Source organism: Papaver somniferum, chromosome 2 (genome assembly GCF_003573695.1).
Source record: "Papaver somniferum cultivar HN1 chromosome 2, ASM357369v1, whole genome shotgun sequence".
Taxonomy (NCBI): Eukaryota; Viridiplantae; Streptophyta; class Magnoliopsida; order Ranunculales; family Papaveraceae; genus Papaver; species Papaver somniferum.
In genome coordinates this window covers 133,056,991-133,075,897 of record NC_039359.1, presented here as the reverse complement: position 1 = coordinate 133,075,897, position 18,907 = coordinate 133,056,991, and the positions used below count along the sequence as shown (strand labels likewise).

Here is an 18,907-nt window from a genome sequence, read left to right as displayed (position 1 = left end):
GAAAGGTACCGGTTAAACAGTCTTATATAACTTTTTGTTACAAAAGCCAAGAGAACTAAAGCAACCAGATAATGACTATACATTTTTAGCTTGAAGATATAGTCAAATTGGCCAACCAGCAACATGGTATTATTAAAAGTGGCAACTTAAAATACAGACGTTACAGGCTCGCCAAGTAACAAAGACTCAAATGATTAAATCTTGAGAAGCCTTGTATATAAATATGATTGACACAACATCGTCGATCAAAGTAGAGTTATTAACTCTCAATCAAAATCCAACCCAAACAATAACAAAAACCCTAGAAAAAAATTAGCATCATTAAGTTTTTTATTTTGTAAAACCTAACTAACTAGTAAAGCCTAACTAAGTAACATGAAAGAAAGATCCTTACCTAAATCTTATAATAGTTCATGCATGTAACTTAAGCCTAAAATATTATTGTTGTAACAAAATGAAATCACATCTCATCGTACAACCTGTGATTGTCATTAACTTGTTCTTTGATACAGCCGAATAAAAACCCTAATCATGCTTTAACAAGTAAACCTATAAGATCTAACATCTGATTCCATGAGATCTAACAAAAAATCTAACATAAATTTAATATTCATTCGATAATGGGTTGTAGAAATATTACCAGCAACAAAGATCGAGTTTAAAGAGGTAGATTCCTTGTAAAGATTAGAGATAGTAATTAGAATAAAAACCCTACTCATGCTTTAACTAGTAAACCTATAAGAAGTGATAGAATAAAAACCCCAATCATGCTTTAACTAGTAAACCTATAAGATCTAACATCTGATTCCATGAGATCGAACAAAAAATCTAACATCAATTTAATATTCATTCGATAATGGGTTGTAGAAATAATACCAACAACAAAGATCGATTCTGAAGAGGTAGGTTCCTTGTAAAGATTAGAGACGATAGTAGTAGAATTATGATTTCATAGAGTGAATGAATCAAGCAATAAAAACTGAAAAAGTAGATCGAACTCATCTTTCTTTTTCTTTTTGGAATTTAACCAAACCATCAGGCGGGAATTGATTTTCTTTTTGAAATCATCCCGCCCAGTAAAATCCATTTTCATCACCCGCCAAACAAAAGATTTTTGGTGTTTTTCTTTTTTTATTTCCAAATTTTTGATGTGTAACCAATATGGTTAGTTTCCTTATTTTATGAGAGAATATATCGTAGATAGTTATGGTAAAATTGTTTCCCAAAATTTTGGAATTTTGTTTCCTATCTATAACCAACTCGAGAAGAGGCTATAGAAAAAAAGTACTTTCCTATTTCGAATAATATTTACCTTAATAATTTTAAGCTGGGTTGTCTCCTGTATTATTCCTGGTTTAGGGAGGAAACGTATGAATTATTAGTGGCACCTATGTAGGAAACGTATTATTCAAATCATACAGTAAGCTAATAAAGATAAATAAACTAAAACCATCCATTTTCATGTTCATCATTTCCAGAAAACATAAAGTTCAACGTGAATCATTCATCACATAAATGTCAACCTATCTATCAGCGTAAAAAGCCTCCATCTAGTGCAGTACTTAAAAAATAAATAAAACCACCACTGAAAACAAAATGGTCATCAAAAATCCTGTTTAAAAAGCAAAGAACTTGTTAGATGAGTCTGGTTCTTTGTCAGATTAGTCTGGTTCCTCATTCTCATCCAATTCCACGCAAAGATCATTATCATTAACATCGTCGTAATAGTAGTACTTTGCTTTCAATAGCACTTTACTTGTTCAAACTCGTATTTTTGTTAAAAGTATTGGCAAGGAGATAATAAGATCAAACCTAAAGTGATAAATTGATTCTTATTGTTTATGGGGGGGGGGGACTGTATTTTTCTACATTTCCTCCGTTCTTTCAGCTAATTATATTTATTTTTCCAAAAGAATGCACACCTCATAAATATATAAATTTGTAAGAGTATATTGCATTCTGTAAACTCTATGAACTTGTAAATAATTATCTGATTTATTTCATGATTCCAATACCTAAATAATAAAAGAATTCATAAACATCACCTTCTTCTAAATGACAAAATTAGCAAACGAAACAAGAAACAAAAACAACTTTCAAAGCGTCCACAAAATGAAATCGATAAATCAAACCATATCATCAAAAAAAAAACATATCAAATGAACCATCCCCCATCTTCAAACAATTCTTCTTGCAATGCTGAGGTGAACCTGATCACTCCAACCAGCAGGCTTCAGCGCCTTGTCATCCTCAGATTTGTCATTTTCTGCTTCATCAGGCTTCACATGCTTGTTAATATCATGCTTGTTAACTTTTGGATTATCTGCCATATCCGGAACATCGGGACTATCTTCATCAATAATTTCAATAATAGAAGCAGGAGCATCATCATTTACAATAGGAACATCAGCATAAGCAGGAACATCAACATCCTCAACGCTACTGATTACAACGTCCAGAGGAACACCAGGAATAACATCAGCATAAATAGGAACATCATCATTGTCAACTCTACTGACAACAGAACTAATTACAGCGTCGAGGGGAACACCAGGAACAGTAGTTATTCCGTCCACAGTAATGATAATCCTCAATTTACGAGGACCAGCCATCAGTCGAGGACATTTTTGGATCCTCTCTTCAGTTTCATCTCTAGAGTCCCTCTTAGCAGAACTCATTTTCTCCTCTTAATACTCTATGTTGATTTTTTCTATGCTTGATGTAATTTATATATATTTCTAAGAAAAACCCTAATTTCTTAGATTTTTCATCATTATCTTAAATCATCTATCCTTTGGTATTTATATCGAATATTCTATCAATACAAGCATCTAACCCGGTACATACGCACCGGCTGTTGCGATAGTGCCTATATCGTAGTAGGCGCTTAAAATGTAGCATTTTCATAGAGCGTCATGAAAAACGCACATGAAAATTAGAAAATCGTAAGCACTATCCAATAGAAGCCTTGTCGGATTCTTACGAGGATTTGCTCATATGTTTTCATGACAGCGAAAACTTAATGCATACGGACAGGCATTATCAAATTGTACGATTAAAAGAATCTCACTTTATTGTGCAGAACATTTCTCAAAGTTGAATTGGTTAATTTTGTCATCCAAATTGTTATCGTCCATTGCAATGAGATATTCTCGTTTGGATAGTTCATTGTATAAGTGTCTGCTCCATCTCTTTGGTACTTCTCCAAAATTTAAAATATATGATTTTGGACTGTTGGCATCGAATATGTCTTTCCATTTGCGTGTGTAGTATAGGTTCAAATAGAGTATACTTACGTGCCGGCCCTACACTTTTTTGGTCTACTGCCCTTGTTAATATATATTCTCCTACGGAAGGTTAGCCACTCCCCGGCCGGGTCCACTAACTGCCCTTTTCTTCTTCCGTTTTTATGGTCTATTTCTTAGGTTATCGTTATAACCCAAGTTTCTTACAAAACAGTTCTTAGCTTCATCCCCATTGATCCCACAGTTCTTACATCCCTGTATTCATCACCATTAATGGCTGCAAAATCAAAATCACAATTTCTTTCGGCCATTAAAACCCCAAATTTCCCCTTTTCCTCCCATGATTCCACAAATCAATTGGCTCCGAATTTAAAAGGCGGTAATATTCCTGGGGAACTTTTTGTATCGAAAATTAGAATTCAGAAATCATCCAATCAGGTAATTTTGTCTGAACCCTAATATATGTTCCATCCAAATTCATTAAATCAGTGATTTTTTTAATTTTTTTTTCATTTAGTACTTTGGGTATAGGTAATTCATAAATTTACATAAAAATTAAAGGGATTCTTCGTCTGTTACATAATACATGCTTCAGAAATCAAAAATTAAACTAAAATTACAAATATATAGGTTCCAATGTTAATCATCAAACCAAAACACCCAAACATAGTCGATAGAAATTACCAACCATTTAAACTTACTAGATTCACCGTGATATATCTCCGGCAAATATCACCGCGTGAAATAGAAAATGGGCCCACATCTGCCCGTTCGCCATCTCAATGCAGAGAGGGTTTTTCTCTTGTAAAAACTACCACCAGATCTATTTTTCAATTTTTTCCCACTGTGAAACCCACTGTCATAATAGTACAGGCGTACACTCATTTTTAGGGGAAAATTTTGTCCCAAACCCATAGTTTCTGAAGTTGTGCAGCTCCCATTTCCAACTCTGCTAACTCCACCCTTTATTAATTCATCCCTCTTTAGTCTCAGTATTATCCCCAATTTCTCTGTGACTGTTGCTGGGACTGTGAAGACGGTGGTGAATGGATGAAGATGAATTTCGATAAGAAGAAGGGAACATGCTATGTATAATGGTGTTTTTTTTCCGATGGGCTAGACAGAGATCGTGAAGCTGAGCTCGATTTAAAGATCGAAAATTAGAGTTTGCAGAGAAGATAATGGACGAGATGAAATTGAAGGGTGATGTTTCTAGGAGATTTTTTCTTGGCTGCAAAATTGGGTCTGAAAATTGTTCGAGATTGCAACCAACGGTAGCCGTGAAGTAACTGATCTTATTATACATATTTAATTTGATGTCGTTGAGGATGTATAATAAATGGGTATTGATTTTTAGTGTATAAAAAGAAGGGTTTTGATTAGATTTGGTTCTTTAATTACGGGGGTTGTTTTGAGTTTAAAATATCAGCAGGAACGATGATTTTAAGCGTTGGTGAAGGTTAAGATTAAATGGATTTTGATTTTTGGAAAGAGAAGGAACCAGGGAAAGCGAGGGGAAGGAATTGAATTTGATAGAGTTTTTGATTTTATTTGAGTCGATAGAGTTTTGGGGAAGTCTTCGAATAAGAAAAAATGGGGGAAGGAATTGAATTGCTGCCATGAATTTGTGGTTGTGTTTGAAGTGGGGAGAGATTATGTGTGCTCTGGTGATTGATTATTGCTGCGGTAAAGAAGAGGCTCGAGCTCAGTAAGTTCGCATTTCTTTTAGAGTTTGATTCTTGTTGGCTTCACATTGCATTCATGGCTTAGCATGATCACCATTTTCTTATGAATTTATTCTTCAGAAGCATTTACTTTGTTTTCAGATTGTCCATGACGCCATTTACTGAGAACATATTACACTAATGTTTGATTAACCACCCGTTTTTTCCTTATTTCTATATAAACTTTCGTTGCTTATACTTAGGAATTGTTTGTACATAGTGGTTGTTTGCATTTTTCTCCTTCTGGTGGTACCCTGGGGCTGGAATGCCAACAAGGGAAAGACTAGTACCATGGCATGCTTTTGTTGGTATGGTTATATTCCTCCTTGCAATTTGCACTGCCGATACGGGTTTGTTACAGACATTTTTAGAGCTAGATCTAGTTAGTGGTCCAGAATCCCTTGTTGTAAACTTCACCGGACTAATCATCCTTCTCTTCTGAATCGTTGTTGGCCTTACTGCTATTCTTCCACGTACTTGATTACTATTAATGTTCTTTTTAATAAATAAAGCTCGAGTACAACTCCTAAGTTGTACCTTGTTCATGCCGATTATTCTATTAGTAAAGTTAATTAAAATTCATTTGCTATGCATTGTCATAAACAAAACTTTTAGTTACTTAAAGAAAGTAAAACAGCACATATTTTTTATCTATGGTTTTTATTGTTGTTATTAAAATGTCATCATTTCTGATATTTGAGGATAATGGCCGGATAAGCTGAGTTTGAGGAATTGGTGTTGTTGGTTGGGAAGCTACAAATTTATTGGCCATATGGGTATTGGTGTTTGGTCATAATGATTGCATAATCTGTTATGCAGCTATGAAAAAGGTTGCATAACCTATTACACATCTACAAAATTTGTTGCATAACTTGTTATGCAGTCCCGAAAACGGTTGCATAATACGTTATGCAGTAACTTTTTTGTTACTATTGAAACCAACAAAAACAAAGACTGCATAACTTGTCATGCACTTACAATAATATCTGCATAACATGTTATGTAGTCGTGAAAATGGATGCATAACCTGCTACGCGTCCGAAAATATGGCTATATAATGCATTATGCATCGAGAAAATAAATGCATAACCTGATATACATCCGTAAATATGGATGCATACTGCATTATCCATCAATTTTTTTTATGTACGCACTAAAATCAACCAAAACAATGGTTACATAACTTGTTATAGGTGCATAACTTTGTTATCCAAATGCATAATTTGTTATGCAGTGGAGAAAATGGTTGCATAATTCGTTATGCGTCTGCAGAATGTGTTATGCATCTTTTTTGGTGGCTGCATAATGGTTATGTATCAAGTTTTCGAAAATTTTGCCTAAAATGATGATCACCTCCAATTTTTTTGTGAAAAACAAAAATTTGATGTTCTTGTTTGTACTCGTTGCATAGCTCTCTTAAAAATATTTCCAACGATATAAAATTTGTAAAATTCCAAGGCACGGATTTTTAGATATGTTATATCCAAGTTGCGTTGCCAATTATACCCCTGATGCATAATCTGTCATGCGGATGCATAATCCGTCATGCATACATTTTTAATAATTTCATATAATTATGGGTGTCACGGAAATAATTATGGGTGTCACAGTACCTAAAATTAATTGTGGACCTGACAATGAGAATATTATTTTTTTGGGCCTGCGCCTAATTTTCCCTTTTCTCTTCCGTCCGTTGCTCTCTCGGTGTGATTCACGGTGATTTTCTTCGGTGGGTCTAGACTCACTCTTAAACTTAACGCATCCAGACACCATCAATCCAATCATAGTGCAGCCTCAATTCTCTAAAACCAAAACCAAAACCAATGATTTCCTGTGTCCTTTTAGTAGGTAGTTTTTCTTTTGTAAAATTTCTTGTTTGGTCCTAAGCCCATAAGGTTATTTATAGTAGGGTCCAACCGGATTAATTAGTTATCTACAGGTCCATATTTAACCAAAACATGAAAATGACCAGAAACTCCTTGTTGCCAAACGTGTGTGCCTGCAAACCTTTAATATCTAATATAATTCGATATTCTTCTCTCTTCCATAAAGAAACCTAATTTATCTATATATATAATAAAAAAAACATAGTAGAAGACCTGGACGTTCTGATTGTGAAGTTTGAGAAGAAGTTTACATATGTGTTTGCTGAAAAAGTAGCATAAAATGGTATGAATTAGTAGTACATATATGATGTACTGAAAAAACCCTGTTTTATTTTAACCAATATGATACATCGATAGTTTTTTTTATCTTTTATTGTTCAAATTAGCAGCGCAACAATGTTTTAGGAGATAGATTCCCTATTACATAATTCAAAAACTGATGAAAGTTCTTGAATAAGAAATCAACATCATGAGCTAATCCTTATTTGAAGAGGACCAAGCAGCAACATCTTCTCCAGGAACTAATGCAACATCTTCTACAGGAACTAAGCATATGCTAGTGGATAAAAAACCTGCAAAATATAAGAGTACATATATGATATACTCTCAGAAACTAAAAAGCTACACAAATTGAAACCGAAAAAAAGCTCAGAATTTTCAGTACATAACTTCCATACTCATTAAAAAACCATTCTTATGCTTACATATATGAATCTCTGTGTTAGACACTATGAATTTGCAGTACATAAATGATATACTGAAAATAAAACTAGTTAATTTGCAGTTAATAAATGGTATACTCAAAAAAGTTCCTAGTGTTTGGACTAGATATAGACATCTTGAACCTGTAAATGCGACCAAAACGTAACAATATTGACACAACCATGATGAACAACGGATAAAAATGAGTAGTACATGCAATATGCACTGATTCAGCTAATTACAATTCTAGATAATCTAATGTATTAACAAGAAATTACGAACCGTACATATATACACGAAACATTGAACACATTAAAGTAGTACTGCTCTCGTACATACAAAACATTGAACACATCAAAATAATACTGCTCATTTTACATGAAACTAACCTGAAAAAATTATCAATCGAATTACAATCCACTACGACGAACAACAACAAACCTATAAAAACAAAACAAAAAATCATGTTACCTTTAGGTAATCCATATATGAATTGCTGATTCATTATCTAAATCAACTCCAAGATAAGAAAAGACCGATGAATCTACGAACATAACAGAATTAAAGCAGTTCTTTTTAGTATTCCATATATGTACTTCTGATTTATAACTAAAAATCAAAGAACATAGTTCAGTATTACACATACGTACTCATGGATGGAACCCAAAACTCTGAATAAAACAGTATCAAAAAAAGTTTCTATCAGTACGCCATATACGTACTGCATAATCATGAACTAAAAATCAACTTCATGTAAAGAAGAATTGATGAAACGATGAATATAACCGAATCAAAGCACATATTTCAGTATTACATTTACATACTCATGGATCGAACCCAAAAACAGTGGCAAAAATCTGATTAAAACATAATCAAAAGAATTTTATATCAGTACGCCGTATACGTACTGTCAATTCATACACAAAATCAAACTGTAACAAAGCTAAAAACATAATAGCGTCATGAAAATCGATTTGATCTTCATAATACAATCGAAAAACAAATCAAAAGAAGAAAACAAACAAAATAATCAAAGAAGATGATTAGAAAACATACCTGGAACAAAATATCATATATTTATTGATGTATCAAACAATCTCAAACAACAACAAATTTATTATTTACGTCTAGATCTGAACTATTTTCATCAAAAACCATCAGTACATCATATATGTACTGATGGTTAATACACAAAAACAAACTAAAAACCCAACAAAATGAAAGTAAAATATCAGATCTACTAACGAAATGTATATAAAACATGATTATCTATCTAGATCCGAACTAAATATGAGATCTCCAACAACTGACTAAGATGAACTGAAAAATCAACATAGGAATCAAATATAAACCAAATACCTTGACTAATTCTTAGCTGATTTCTTGATCTGTAGGAAGCAACAACTTCATATACAGTATCTCAATTGATTTCGCCATTAGACTGAAAATCAAATCCAAATAGTTTCAAAAAAAATATGAGACAACATTAAAACTAACTAAATCTCGGCTAATGAAACAAGATTGAAATAAACAATCTCGCGTTCGACGATTAAAACCCAAGATTTTTTTCCTTCTTCTAGCTGCTCTCCTATTTGGATCTGAGAGATTGAAATGAAAAGAGAAAAAATGAAATGAAATTTAGTTACCCTGTTTTTATATACATGACGGTGTTTTGGGAATTTAAAAATATGTCTCATGTATCTCGCACATGTATAGGACCTGGGAATAAAATTTTAGGTCCAATTTTCTTTTTTCTTTAAAACTTTGGACCTCATGTTACTGGGCTTTTGTGGGTGGACCTGCCACTAACTAGTATCACTAAACTAGTACCTATAGGTAATTCCTACTTTTCTTTTCTCTATAATTCGTCCGCACCACCATCCATCATTATAAAACGCGTCTACTATGTCTGAGACATGAAAATCTTATGATGGTTCTGACCGTTGATTCTGAATACATATGATCCTTTTCCGTCATTAATTTTTTTGTCAACTGTTCCACCCATAGATGTGAAAGCAAACATCGAATTGTATCTTCTGATATTGTTTCTGAATTTGATTGACCTTTGTCCGCCCTTGTGATCCAATAGCTCCTTCAAAAATTGTGGAGGTTCTTTCACCGGAGGTAATATAACCTTTCCATCTTGACAACACATCGAGAATTTCGGATTACATGTTTTTTTGCTCTTATCGTTTCTTTATTCATACCATACAATTGCTCCGCAATCAGAATATATTCGGTCTGGTGGTCCAAGATAGAATATTTCGTCATCGTGTTTTTTTGATGGCTCATCTCCTATCTTGATTTCTCTTCTGACTGGTGTACTTGTTATACAACTGTGCAATTTTAAAGTAGAATATCGGATCAATGACTTCAGTGATATTAAAGAGTAGTTTGACAGGTATCATAATATCTATTTTAATAATATAGAATTTACAATCTAACCTGTTTCTGAAATTTTGTGCTTCCGGTATTTCGAAATTGATGTGAAGTCGAGTTGCATTTGTTGATCCCACAGAATAAGAAGTACCAAATTTTCTCAAACATGCTGATGCTATAATTATAATTACTATTGTTTCAGGATCACCCGCAATTTCCTCACTGATTTGTTCAGAAGCATTACCAAACAGTGAGACCCGCATAGACATTCCCCTATGAAAAATAAGTGAGTACTAATGATTATTATCTTGAATTAGTCCTTTTGTATATGTTAATAATATGTATATAATTAAAAATGTTACCTTGTGTTTTCTATCGTCAGTTCTTTCAGAGTAGTTTCATGTCCATCTTTTCTTAAAATTTGTTTCTTTCTACCCAGTATTGTTAGTCTGTCAATAACATCTGCCAAGTTTTGATAATAGTATAGGAATGAGCAATTGTTTATATAACGACGACATACTGTGTGAGACAAATAAAAGTAGGTTTACCGTTTACCTATCAGATGTTTGTTGTTCTCAGTGAACCTCGATTTTGCATCTTCAAACTCCATAAAAGCGAACTTGAATTTCGGTATAACTGACATTTTTTCGTTAGCTTTCTTGAAAAAAGTATCACATCTCCAGATCATTTTTTTTTCATTCACCACGGGACGATGAAATCCTAGAGGATCTCCAATGTCGAAGTTCTCTATGTAAAACGCTTCTCCTTCTGTTAGTTTTGGTCCATGGATAGACATGTAGTCTTTTGGTATGCTAGCGTGTATCTGATCTCCCTGTGAAAAGTTTAACATGAGGTTATAATCGTTTTATGTTTTGTGTTAATTAATGCGGTGATATTGGATAAAAAATTGATTTAATGTACCTCCTCGTCGATGAGTGTGATATCCAGACTTAGCACTTCATGCGTGTTGAAATCTATGTTTTCCCATTTTTTAAGAACATGCACCTTTATTTTGGATTTGGTTCCTCTAGTAAGTTCCCTGATGGGACTACAAATGCCTTTTTCCATAATACCTGCGCTAAAGATGATACATGTGTTGATTAATGATATATCCTTGTAGAAGATTGTCAAATTTGTTGACTATAAAACATGAAATACAAAACACCCACCTTGACTTTTAAAGGTCAGAATAATTCAGATAACTTTTTTCAGGTGGATTCAGGGTATTTATAATAAATATTTCTATGTTACGAAGAGATGTGACTTTTTGGTAATGATGTTATTTCGTCCTAATGTTTATTCTTTTCTTTTGAGGTAGTTAAAAAATCTTCTGAAAAGATGCGACTTTGGTGACTGTATTACCTGAAGTGATTTTTCAATGATTACCGTTTAACGATACCTGTTGAAAATTTCTGCAGTTCCTAACGATTTAGATTCAAGTAATTTCATAAAAAAAATACTTGTAACCGTTTTGACTGTAGTTCCTGGATTCACGTAACTGTTTCATGTATAAATTGATTTGTTACCTAAAATCTTGCTTTCATTTAGGAGATTTTGTAAGGTTAAATAATCCTTTTTCTAGTCTAAAAGTTGAACCATATAGTGGAGTTTTTTGGGACCGAAAAATCTAACATGGTTCAGACTTCAGAATAATGTGCCAATTGTTTGGAATGATATATGGACGCATATGTGTAGGCCTGCACACGGTTCGGTTCGGTGCGGTTATAGCTAAAACCGTCTGTGTTCGGTGCGGTTATCACAATTAAAACTGCAGCCGAACTGTTTAGTATTCGGTTCGGTTTTTAACCGCACCGATACTATTCGGTTACGGTTCGGTTCGGTTTTCACCTATAACCTGCACCTGTACATAAATACATTATGAATTTATGAATTTCTAATAAACTGATACTACATTCCATACTTAAGTCTTGACAAGATAACCATAGTCTACAGATTAAAAACAGAGTTGAAGTTCACAAACAAGTTGACCAAAGTCTTAAGTCTAAAGACCAGTAAAAGAAAAAGAGTCATCCATTTGATCTTGATTTCTCAAGTAGCAGACCAATAAAAGATTGCAGTCCATCCATCTCTCAAGCCAATCATCCCCTTAATCTTCATCCTTTCCCAAAATGTCTGCAACAAGAATGCAAAGAAGAAATATCCAAATATATTCAATGAAGTCTAATGATAAAAGGTATAAAAACTAACAGATAAAAGAAGATAACATTCATTCAAATTTCAAGTCAAAAGAGAAGAGATTCTATTACCATCTTCAATGTTGGAATTGTCATCTGGTACATAGTCACACAGAAAATCAAGAGAGATAGGTTTCTGCAACCAGCTTTGCGTACAGAGAAGTGCTTCAACTGTCCTGGCAGATAGCGAGCTTCTCCATGGGGTAAGAATGCGTTTTCCGGTACTGAATGCAGATTCTGATGCAACAGAAGACACTGGTATTGCAAAAATATCCTTCGCCATAAGTGATAGCACCTTGTACTTGGTACTATTAGCCTTCCACCATGCCAGAATATCAAACTCCCTGGTAGACGCTTCACAATCATCAAGCAAATACCTTTCAAGTTCTGACTTTGGATGAGTACTATGAACATTCATTCTTCGCCTTTTCTTCCTTGATTCAAGCATATCGTCAATGTTCTCTTCTTGCACAGAAACAACCATGTCATCAACACCAGCAACAGCTGTTGACCCAGTACCTAAGACATCAGAACAATCAATAGTAAGTAATGATGATAACAATCTTTATGATAAAAAGCAGATAAGCAATATTAAGTAATGAACTAATGATGATCAATAGTAAGTAATGATTTCACCTTCCTATGCATTGGCATTTGAATACATGCTGGTGTACTCATCATAAAGTCTTCCCATATCTTGTTTCACAGCCTTCAAAACAGTTGTAACCCTGAAATCATCTTGCTCATACAAACATTCCAGATCAAATTTCAAACCAGATTCTTTCTCCCGAGGATCAAGCAACTTAGAAAAATACATAACAGAGTTCATATCTTCATAACCCCCCAATATGCGTTATACTTCCGAAACATTATTTCTGCCATCCTAGAAATATGAGGATCTCGGTTTCCTATAGCTCTAAGACGAACCAACTGTTCATGGATCAATGCCAACTGCCATAGAAATTCATGTGAAGTAACCTGAACTGAAGCCGAGAACTTAACAGTAACATCAAAGAAGATTTTTAAACACTTAACAAGACACCTAGCATATGACCAGTCTGCAGCATAGGGAGCATGATGACGGGGCTTGTTCTTTTTCTTAATATTCTTCTGTCTAGATACATCTTCCTCACATTCAGATTCACTAGATGAACTAAGATAATAATCTTCATTATCAATTACAACAGTATCATCATCGGTATTAGGTAAAGCTTAAATTTCAGATTCTTTGAAAATATACTTAGAACGAAAGCTCTTGTCCTCCCTTTCTAACCTTTTAAGTACCTTTTCATATGAAATGGCAGCTTCAAGCATCAGATACGTAACATTCCACCTGGTCTTCACATCAAGGAAAACCATCTTCTTACAATCAATCTTCTCGAGAGCAGCACACTCTTTGAATTTGGCCAACCTAGAGGGAGAACTGGTAAAAAACTTGATAACTGATCTGATCCTTCCAACTGACTTGTGATACAACAACACAACATCTTTGACAACAAGCGCAAGAACATGCGCAGTACACCTTACCTGATAAGAATGGAACAAGGAAATATCATCAAAAAATCAGTAACAAGCACAAAGAAATATCATAAAGCATGTCATTTCATGTACCTTGATCAACCTACATTAAAATGTAACTTAAACAACCTGCTATCAACCTACTAGAATCAGTTTTCATATTGAGTCAGTTTCAAGTTTCATATTGAATATATATGCTATCAACCTACTAGAAGTATAGAATAAACATAGCAATAAAGCTAAGAAAAGTAATTATACCTGCATGTATTGAGCTCTCACTACTGCTCCTGTCCAATTGATGACACTGGTTTGAAGATACTCAATTGCGACAGTATTTGCACTGACATTGTCCAAAGTCACACCAAAAAGATCTTCTAGACCCCAATCCAGCAAACATTTCTCAAGCATTTTTCCCAATCTCCTCTCCAGTATGACCCTTGATCAAGCAAAACAGGATGATCCTCTTTTGAAGTTTCCAATGGATATCAATAAAGTGCACTGTCACACACATATAATTGAAGTTGTTTGGAGAGGTCGATGTATCAGTTGTAAGAGAGACTCTTTGTTTACTTTCCTTGAAGTATTTCTTCAACTTCTCTTTCTCATCTTTGTACATAATTAAAAGATCTCTGTAAATGGTCATCCTGCTTGGCACCTTGAATCTAGGTTCAAGCTGTTCACTATATCTTCTAAATCCTTCTCCTTCTACAATTCTAAATGGCAGTTCATCTATGACGACAAACTCAGTCAATCTTCTTCTACACATATCCTTGTCATAACTTACATCAACCAGCTGTGATGACTGTCCAGGCCTTGGTGGTGGAAACACCAAACTCTTTTGTCCCTTGAGCTTCTTGTTGGGATTCTCTGGACATGTGCCTAAATGTGTCTTCATGCTGGAAGTTCCATTTCCTCTACTATGTGCTTGCAATTTCTTGTGACAATGCTTACACTGTGCTTTTTATTCGCTGATCCTTGTAAAGTCATTCCAAACTTTTGATCTAGTTTTCCCCTTCTTCTTCGGTACAACTTCAGGTGCAGGGTCCTGTGTAGCCTGCTGTGTAGCTTGTGTTTCTTGAGTAGCATCAACTTGAGGTGTTATAGATAGTGTCACATTAGTAGAACCAGCTGCAGTGGATGGAAAGGGAGATGCATTTGCCATCTTGCAGCTTGATAATGAAGCTGAACTTGATCCAATCATTGCCCTGCCAAAGGTAAACAAGTTAGTTCTTACTTCTTAATACAAGCACACATATTTCTTAAAACAATCAAGTTAGTTCTGATTCTGAACTTGATAATGAAACTGCACTTCATGTGAGTGACATTGCCTGTCATCTAACTCAATTTTAATTAAAAGCAAACAACAAAAGTTGGAAATGGCTAGCACCTACAAAGTTATTAATACAACAAAATTTGAAAAAATAATTTGGATATGATCTTCATCACATCAAACATGATAAATCTCCACCAAAATCCAAACTATTCATTCAATTTCAGGCACATACCATTAATATCTCAATTACACAAGCAAAATCCAAATTGCTCTTTCAATTTCAGAGTAAACCTGACTAATTCAACACCTATTAAAACCCTTTTTCACACAGTCACAAATCATAAATCACTTCATTAATCAACAAACCTTTTTCAAAACATTTTACATCAACAAACCCTAAGTTCAAAACCAGAACAAGTCAAAATGAAGATTGAACTAGTTAGTAGTTACCTGTAATCAGACTCCTTCCTTAAGAAATCTTTCAGACTCCTTCCTTGAGTTCCTCCCCTTAACTCAACCAAAACCTAAAATAAAAAACCCATGACTGTAATCAGAAAAATAAGATTTGACAAAAGAAATTGATTGATAAACACAAAACAACAAGCAAACGATTTCGATAAAAGAAACCCTAAGTCCTAACAGAAGAATAATTAAAAAAAAAACCCCTAGAAATTGAAAAACAAACAAATCAATCGAAACCCATGACCTATTTACTTACTAGATAGAGCCATAGAGGTGGTGGTGCTCTTGATGGAGGTGGTGGTGGTCTGCTGTCTACTGGTGGTGGAGGCGACTGAGGTGATTCAGGTGAAGGCTGAAGAGAAAATGAAGAGGGAGAGGAAGAGAAACGAAGAAGATAAAATGACGAAGAGATTAGGGTTGCAAAATATATATGGTGGAGGCTTTAATCTAGAAGGCTAGGATTAATCAGGATAAAAACTAATCGACGGTCCCTACTAATCGGTTGTTCGATGCGGTTAGTGTGCGGTTATGGGTGGAACTGTTCACCGAACCGTAGATCTAACGGTTATTAAAATGAAAACCGTGACCGACAGTTGGATCATCGGTTCGGTGCGGTTTCGGTGCGGTTAGTGCGGTCTCGGTGCGGTTAGTGTGCAGCCCTACATATGTGGCCTTCTGGGTTCCTTTCTCTTTTCCCTTGAAAAGTGGACAGTTTTGTTGTAAAAGTCTACAGGATATGCATGCTCTGCACTTACAATTGCGAAAGCATACTTTTACACATTTTTTACTCTGTAATTTGTTAATTTAGGCTCCGCTATAAGAAATAAAATACTGGTCAGGTCAATCGAGTTTTAGTGTGTATATTAATTCTAATGAAACACAATAAAATCGGAAAACATAATAACACTTTGGATTCAGTGGTTGGAATAGATTAAATTTTTTTTTTCCAAATTAAGTCTGATACTTACCATTAAGGTCATTTTATTAACAATCACAATAATATAATAAAATGTTGCTGCCATGATGTCTGACTCTAAATAACTTTGCTCGTTGTTATGGTCATTCTTAAGGGTTGGAATGTCCTTGGCCATCTACGTCGATTAAGATTCGTTGGTAGACCACCCTGTAGAATTTGGATGTACACGGAAAACTCGTCTTTTTTTTCTTTGGATGTCTATCATCATCTAAGGCATTGTTATTGTCGAATTCAGCTACTTCAGATGGGTCATGATTCTGGCATTCTGTGGTTCCCCTTGGAGTTTCTGGAATTGCAGTTGCAATTGCAGTTTCTACAACTTGAAGGACACTTGCATTATATGTTGTAGTTTCTGAAATTTGCATTTGTGTTGGAGTGTCTGCAACCTGAATGACACCTGCATTAGATAGAACTCTAAGTTAGAGTTAATATTATAAATTGTAACAACGGAAATTGTCTATTATAAGGGCTATTACCTGGGTGTAATTTATTGAAGACCTCTTTGTAGACAATATTCTTTGTAAAACCTATTGGATGTTTATCACTATTCTTTATCAGAATCTTCAAACCTTCTCTTGATGCCGTTATGGACATATATAGCTGTCCAGAGTAAGAATTGGTGTTGGCAAATAGATGCCCACTTGCTGTAATGTTTGACCTTGGCTCTTGTTGATTGTCATGGCAAAACATACTTTTACAGGGAATTGCCTTCTTCTGAATATAAATGGTAAGTTCGCGCCGGTAGGAGAGAATATCAGCCCTGTTATGATCTGTGCTTCAATGAACCTTTTACCAATTTGTTTTACCATTAACCGTGTTCCGTTGCAGAGACCCATGCTCTCATTTATTGTCTGCAGTAGCATTACAGGAACCCCAATTTTAAGCTGCAAATGGTGGTCCGGAATTCCTGGAAATTGCAGGGAATTCAGAAATTTGGTAGAGTACGGAACATCTTGACATTGAATGGATCCTGTCATCGGAGTAATGTTGTCTGAACTAAACAAATTATGTGTTTCTCCTGGGTAAGTTGAAACCATGTAGTGATTAATTTCATCGACGCTATCGTTGGTTGGTGCCAATATACATCTTTCTCTTAAGTACTCCGCATCTCCATATCGGTCTAGCAAGCTTGAATATATGATGGACACAATTTGTTTCACACAATCCTCATCTGGTACGATTAGGTACTCATCTGGTATTTTGATCCAGGATGGGTCTTTTATATCGGTAAGTGCAGCTGCCGAAAGATTCCCATTTCCAAGATCAAGTATCCATTTAGCAAATATTTGTTTTTCTTTCGTTGCAGATGAAATTCCAGAACTTATTCGCATATTATCATGAAGGCTGAAGATTCTGAAATGTCTCCACAACTTCGATCTATTAATCGATGCGTCAACAGTCATCGGTAATATCTGCCTAAAATCGCCACCCAAAACTATATTTTTTCCTCCGAATATATTTTTTGGATTGCTCATTAGATCCTTTAATGTCCTATCCAGTGCTTCGAAGGCATGTTTATGCACCATCGTCGCTTCATCCCATATTATTAGGTCTACCTTACACATTAACTCTGCCAAATATGTTCCCTTTCGTATGCCACAAACTGAGTCTTTATGAAGCTGTAGGGGTATTTTGAAGGTTGAATGTGCTGTCCTACCTCCGGACAATGAGAGTGATGCTATTCCTGATGAAGCAACTGTTTAAATAATTTTCGATCTGGATCTTAATCCGGCTGCCAATAGATTGAATAGATGTGTTTTTCCTGTCCCTCCGCTTCCACAGACGAAAAATGCTCCCCTTTTTTGTCTTCGACTACCTCTTTTACAGCTTTAAACACGTTTCTTTGCTGGATGTTCAATCCATTGTATAGCTGCAAGAAATCTCCTTGAATTTGTGTTTTGTTGTAGTTTATTTCTTCATGGATGAGAATGTTTTCTTTTGTCTGTCAAAGAGGGTAAGGAAGCATTGGGAATTCTTTGAGAGGCCTGTTGATCAGGTTCATTGATTTCTCAATTTCAAATAAAAGTAGGTATTTAAGTTGTTCTTCCTCGATCTCAAGGTCTTGATTAAATATTTCTTCGTTTTGTTCATGCAGGATATCTTCGGATAATAGTCTCCAATTTCGATTCCACAACTCCGCTGGATTCGCAATTTTGCAAAACAATAGCAGTGTTATGAACAGTTGACGTAAGGACTTGCTGGAACCCCAAGTACTTGCCTCTTCAATCATCTCTTGCCACTCATGGTGGGCGTCCATTTTCTTCTGGATTTTTTGAATGTAAGCTGATGTTTTGGTTGTTAAGGTGGTTAGTGCGTGTATTTAAATTTGTGAAACGATGTGATTGTCGTGACTCTTTTTGAGGGGTCGCGACTGTCTTTTGATTAGATGTGAGAATATTTGTTGATTTCTTAACCGGGAATGTTAAGAGACATGATTAGTATATATCTTGCTGGGCAACCGAATAGGTGCGGAACTTTGTTTAGGCGGGACCCATAACTGATTTTTCTGTTTAGGTAAAATAGGGACGTAACTGAAGTAACTACATT

The 18,907-nt window shown here is 34.8% G+C and overlaps 2 protein-coding genes and 2 long non-coding RNA genes across 4 annotated transcripts; 1 reads left to right on the top strand and 3 right to left on the bottom strand.

Annotated features, from left to right (window-relative positions):
• Nucleotides 1-7,329: 7,329 nt before the first annotated feature.
• Nucleotides 7,330-11,004, bottom strand: LOC113351979. The gene is made up of 5 exons (XM_026595870.1): nt 10,858-11,004; nt 10,492-10,768; nt 10,299-10,398; nt 10,088-10,209; nt 7,330-7,427 (listed from the first exon to the last, which is right to left on the bottom strand). Exons 1-5 carry the CDS (start codon nt 11,002-11,004, stop codon nt 7,330-7,332), a joined length of 744 nt encoding a protein of 247 aa, XP_026451655.1.
• Nucleotides 11,005-12,972: 1,968 nt separating this feature from the next.
• Nucleotides 12,973-15,747, bottom strand: LOC113353967. Its single transcript, XR_003361633.1, has 3 exons — nt 15,641-15,747; nt 15,373-15,446; nt 12,973-13,082 (listed from the first exon to the last, which is right to left on the bottom strand). It is a non-coding gene; the product is annotated as an uncharacterized LOC113353967 (long non-coding RNA).
• A 701-nt stretch (nt 15,748-16,448) lies between these two features.
• On the bottom strand, nt 16,449-17,079 carry LOC113353965. The gene is made up of 2 exons (XM_026597431.1): nt 16,837-17,079; nt 16,449-16,757 (listed from the first exon to the last, which is right to left on the bottom strand). Exons 1-2 carry the CDS (start codon nt 17,048-17,050, stop codon nt 16,450-16,452), a joined length of 522 nt encoding a protein of 173 aa, XP_026453216.1. The 5' UTR covers nt 17,051-17,079; the 3' UTR covers nt 16,449.
• A 392-nt stretch (nt 17,080-17,471) lies between these two features.
• Nucleotides 17,472-18,805, top strand: LOC113353966. The gene is made up of 3 exons (XR_003361632.1): nt 17,472-17,587; nt 17,667-18,356; nt 18,456-18,805. It is a non-coding gene; the product is annotated as an uncharacterized LOC113353966 (long non-coding RNA).
• Nucleotides 18,806-18,907: the final 102 nt, after the last annotated feature.

Excerpts from the sequence above, each read along its gene's own strand:
- LOC113351979 (XM_026595870.1), bottom strand. The coding sequence starts at position 11,004 with ATGGAAAAAGGCATTTGTAGTCCCATCAGGGAACTTACTAGAGGAACC. Across the intron at positions 10,399-10,491 it reads GAACAACAAACATCTGATAG|ATGTTATTGACAGACTAACA; the intron begins GTAAACGGTAAA and ends AAAACTTGGCAG. Across the intron at positions 7,428-10,087 it reads AGCATGTTTGAGAAAATTTG|GTTTTTTATCCACTAGCATA; the intron begins GTACTTCTTATT and ends TATATTTTGCAG.
- LOC113353965 (XM_026597431.1), bottom strand. The coding sequence starts at position 17,050 with ATGTTTTGCCATGACAATCAACAAGAGCCAAGGTCAAACATTACAGCA. Across the intron at positions 16,758-16,836 it reads CTTCAATAAATTACACCCAG|GTGTCATTCAGGTTGCAGAC; the intron begins GTAATAGCCCTT and ends TATCTAATGCAG.